The sequence below is a fragment of the Pomacea canaliculata genome, linkage group LG4 (assembly GCF_003073045.1).
Source record: "Pomacea canaliculata isolate SZHN2017 linkage group LG4, ASM307304v1, whole genome shotgun sequence".
NCBI classification, from domain to species: Eukaryota; Metazoa; Mollusca; class Gastropoda; order Architaenioglossa; family Ampullariidae; genus Pomacea; species Pomacea canaliculata.
Genome location: NC_037593.1, coordinates 6,459,518 through 6,464,551, shown reverse-complemented (window position 1 = coordinate 6,464,551; position 5,034 = coordinate 6,459,518). Strand labels below are relative to the sequence as shown.

Genomic DNA, 5,034 nt, shown 5'->3' with positions numbered 1-5,034 from the left:
TCATCAAGTTTTTTAAAGATAACTTGAATAGGAGTTGCACAAACCATTTATCTTTTCGCTGTGATTATTTTGTTAAAATCGAGGAATAATGCTGCTAAGAGGTGTTTGTCCAAAATCACCAAGCGACTGGCTATGACATCATTACAAAAGGTAGTTCATGAAGTTTCAGAATGTAAAATACTGCTGCATTGTCCCTCTGTGGCTAGAAGCCAATGCACCAGCAAAATTGTTTTACAAACCGACGATGACAGCTTTCAGATCAGCTAAAATAGAAAACAGGAATTATTTTAATTTTGCAGAATGTACAGAGTGAATCCACATTGCACAATCCATGTTTGGGAGAGAAGCAAGGACTAAACTTTTATGTCACTCACCAACAGACACTCAAAAAATGAAAACATGCAGACAGACAACTACAGATTATATTTTCACAAAGTAGAAAGATACTTATTTATATACATAAGATTCGAATCATTAGGTGACGTATTCCTCTTATGAAATTTCATATTCCAATACAATAATACAATTTTGGAGTTTACAGTACAATAATACAATTTTGGAGTTTACAGTACAATAATACAATTTTGGAGTTTATTATTCAAGGATAGGATGAAATGAAGTATTTAATTCATAAAACTTCAATGAATAACTTGTACTTCATTAAACTTGCAATACATTTTCTTTTGAGAACATGACCTCAGTTTGCAAGTCCATTTTTCTTGAACTGTATGATCAGACATCTCTGTTGTGTCCACAAAGCAGCTTGTGTTGGCATTTGTATTGTCCTAATCTGTCTGAGCTGTTGTCATCCTCCTAGGCTAGCAAGTCAGTTTGCTCTGCCCATTCCAGATTTCTCAGTCCCACATTATCAGACTGGAGAGGTTCAGCTGTTGCTCATTCTTTTTCTGGCCCCAGTATTGGTAAAAAAGCATTTGGAATGCCCTGCATTTGTTTCTCTTCACAGGGGGATGCTGCATTTTTTTTTTTTTGATCTGGACTTCAAACATCTTTCGAAAATACCTATTATTATTGGTTTAACCTGTTTCTTTCTCCACCTTACTCTAATTTCTGTGTTCTTTCATATTCCTGACGACGCTCACTGTGCATGCATGTTTTCCTAACTGTAGTGCTCATCTGTCCTGTAACATCATTACTTACTGCCCCTTGTCTTTTGCGTAAAATGCATTAAACTTGCCTATTATTATTATTAACTCAATACCCAGCTGTAATGTTAAAATTCTTTGAAACGAACCACAAAGTATGAAAATTTTTCAGAAAAATATGTAAACCAGAAACTTTTTTTTTGATATCACAAAACCATCTATGTTGTGCACAGTTAAGTACAGCATAAGGGAACTATCACTCAAGCTAATTATAAATTATTTTGTCCTTTATTCTTTCCATCAGTAATTTAAGCATGCTTTCAAAACTGCCTTTTTACCAATACCTAAGACCCCTACCATCCCACCACAGTAGCAAATTATATGGAGAGAGCACTTTTCCAACTTAAAGTGAAGTGCTTGCATTTCCTTCAAGTAATAATCTACAATGATGTCCCGGTTTACTGTTCCTTGCTGTTGCATGAGACATGCAGTTTGAAACAACTAAAACAAACGAGACAAAATTAAACAAGCTATGTCTTTCCTAAATCACCAAGAAGGTTCTCTGTTTCCATCAACATCATGTTAGGTCTGGCTCCTACACCAGCAGTGGTCATAGGGCCAAAGCCTCTGCCAGGGTCACATGTTATATCCATGCCTGAGGCTGTACCCATCAAAGATCCCGAGGAACCTGGCACAGACTGCAGGGTAGATAAGCCTGCATCTGCATTGGGGTTGGACATGCCCATCAGATATGACGAGGAAGTAGCAGCTGCTGGTGATCCCACCCTAGGTGACTGTGACATCTGTATTCCAGGGCCATAACTATGCATATTGGAAGGTGAGCTGACTGGTCTCATGCTTAGAGGTGACCCTGTTACCCCCATCTTTGCTGCCTCAGAGGATGCACTGAACCTTGAGGTTGAAGGTGAGTTGGCTGACCTGGAAGCTGAGGGTGACCCAGAAGCCTGTCCCATTCTAGGTGATGCAGTGACATTCATGCGTGAAGTGCTGCCACTGCCATACAGTGAACTCCCAACAGCACCAAATCGCGAGACAGGTGACCCACCTGATGGGAATGCACTCATGCGTGAAGCACTTGTTCGAAATGGGGATGTGCCAGGACTGCGACCTTGACCCTTCCTGGCTTCTCGTTCAGCCTTCTGCTGTCTGCGTAAAGAGCTGAGTACATTGTCCATGCTGGCCATGCGCCTCTCCGGTCGTTTAGTCTTGGATGACACTATGACAAAAAGATGTGATTGAATAAATGCAAAAATCTTCCAGTGTCCACCAAGAATGCATTCAGCTAGTGGTAAATTTAGATTCACTTTCCTTTTATTAAAAAAAAATCTTAATAGATCTGTCAAATGACAATTTTCTTATACAAATCTTCAATGAACAATATATTCTTGGGTGGATCACAAATTTCATTTAAGTATGCTTAAGTCTTGGTAAATCATGGTCAAACATCGTAACCCAGTTATGCCTCACTCAAACCACAACCCACCCAACAATACCACCAAATAAATAAAACAATAATCTTGACTAATCTTCAATTCACTAATCTGTATCTCTGATGTGGCAAAAATAAAACGCACCCATAACATTCCCTTTTCCTCATCAGAAACATACTTTGCAGTAATCTAAAATAAAACAGTACTGTTACCTGGTGTTCGTGGTGTCATTTTGGTGGTCTCGCTAGCTGCATCATCAAAGTCAAATTCGCTTGGCTCTGGGATTCTGTGTCCATCAATTAAAACAGAGGTTCACAATCCATGTGGTGTTGTCATTGTCACTTATATCCAAAAACGCACATCTACTGGCAGTACCAGTTTAAAGATGAATATAAAGTCAACCAAAACCACTTCGATGGAAATCAAGCTGTTTCCCCACACCGAATTTGATGAATAAATAACAAGAAAAAGTATTTCTTGGCTAGGCTACTTTACAGTAGTTGTCCCTTTACTCTAACAGCTAAACATAATATTAATAGACATATCCATATTTGTCCAGCTTCAATTTTGAAAATGTCACAGCTCAGACAGCAGAAAGATTTTTTACAGAACTATTTCCCATTATGGAACAGATGTTGAATATTTGAAAATGTCTTGAATACATCTATTATTTTTATTTTCTTTAAAAAATGCATATTTTTGAAAAGGGACATTTATTAATGTACGTGTGCTGTGCAAAATTCTATCTCTTGGTTCTTTAAAAACTTGAGATGTCTGCTGCACTTACACAGTTGTACCATGGAGCCAGCATTTTGGAGGATACTGACAAAATAAACAAATGAACAAGACAAACAAAAAGTCTCACTTTCTTTCCTCTGTCTTCTCATCATTATCATCTTCTTCTTCTGAAGGAAAGTCTGCAGTCATGTCTGATGATTCTTTGGGTGGAGGAAGTCTTCCTGGGCAAACCCATGTAAGAGCCAAAATCTGCAAGGGAATTTTCCACACCAATACTACAGTAACTACAAGAAGATTGTAATGAGTTTCAGAGAATAAATGATAATATAAAATAATTCCTTGCTGTGTAAGGAAACAGTTGATTTGAAATCCTTTAAAGACAGTATAAAAAAAAAAATTATCATGTGCCACAACTCCATCAACTATTATTCAGAACTTGTATCGAAGACTATTGCCAATTCATCCACCCAGTTTAGGTAGTGATCTAAGCTCATATTTTTATACTCATGGCCATTTATCCATCGGTACAACTGGTCTACCTTTAACCAATTCACAAGCCAGAGCAGATGAAGTTATCTAACTAGCATAGTTGGAATTATCTAAAAAGGGTCAAATGGCCAATATATTGTTTAGTCAAGGATAAATCAGGAAGCTAAAATTAAAATGAGAAATGTTAACATATTTGAAAAAAAGATGAGCAAGAAACCGAAGAAGGTCAAATTTGTCCACTCTAACCAAATAGTATTCCTAGAGCAAGTATATGAACTAGTTGTTTTTTTTTAAAAAAAAAAGAAAATGACTTCAAGGAAAATAACTGAAGGACATCATGCTGATTGCTATATTCAAACAGTTCCATAAATATGGTAACCAAGTCCAAGAAAATGTCTGTGGCATGAAACTTACACATGGCTTTGGTATGATACACTGATAATTGCAAATTACTTTCTTTCAATTTCTCTATGAATAAGCCAAAAAACTGCTGACTATTTAAGATGCTAGTATTTTCTTTTGAAAATAAGGGCTAATAGTAAACAGCCACGAAAATGCCATGTTCCGAATCTCATGGATTTTTAGTCTAAAAAATGTGAAACAATATACACAAAGGCATGTAATTTCTCCAACAGTAAATTTTTTAAAGTTTATATTTGTATTACAATATAATATCACCTAAAACTGAATATAAGCATTAACATAAATAAATATTTTGTAAACATCGTTCACTTCAAACCTTTTGTGACTCCAGCTGTTGAAACATCGATATTATGTCCTCCGGTCTTGGTTCCCAAACTGGTGGGTCCAGCCCTGTCGGATTATAAACTGCCACATCAGGCTCGTGCACGACAAAGTCGCATCTTCCATCGCCTGGTCCCATAGCCAACGATGAAGAAAAGCTGTGGGACAGGACGCAGATCAAGTCAGTCTTGGTGAAAAATATTAAAATTCGTACATCGGTTTCATTCTGCATTTGTATCACCGTACCCGTACAACAACAAAAATGTTTAAATAAATACTAATTCAATACTTTATATTGTGACTATCTCGAGCCTCTTCATGCTTAAAGGTTACGAAAAAAAAAATAAATCGCTTACCAAAACAATTATTTAACACTAGCATCGCAAACTTCCCGCCATGTTTGTTGTCATATATCTATTTGTCCAGTGCGCGATTGTAAAGTCTTTATTCTCAGAAAGTAATAAATAGTGATTATTAATGAGATGATATAGAAAAAATTAACAATAATA

The 5,034-nt window shown here is 36.6% G+C and overlaps 1 protein-coding gene across 1 annotated transcript; it reads right to left on the bottom strand.

Annotated features, from left to right (window-relative positions):
* Positions 1-5,034, bottom strand: LOC112561079. The gene is made up of 5 exons (XM_025233291.1): positions 4,882-5,034; positions 4,521-4,683; positions 3,420-3,541; positions 2,767-2,840; positions 1-2,340 (listed from the first exon to the last, which is right to left on the bottom strand). Exons 2-5 carry the CDS (start codon positions 4,662-4,664, stop codon positions 1,634-1,636), a joined length of 1,047 nt encoding a protein of 348 aa, XP_025089076.1. The 5' UTR covers positions 4,665-4,683; positions 4,882-5,034; the 3' UTR covers positions 1-1,633.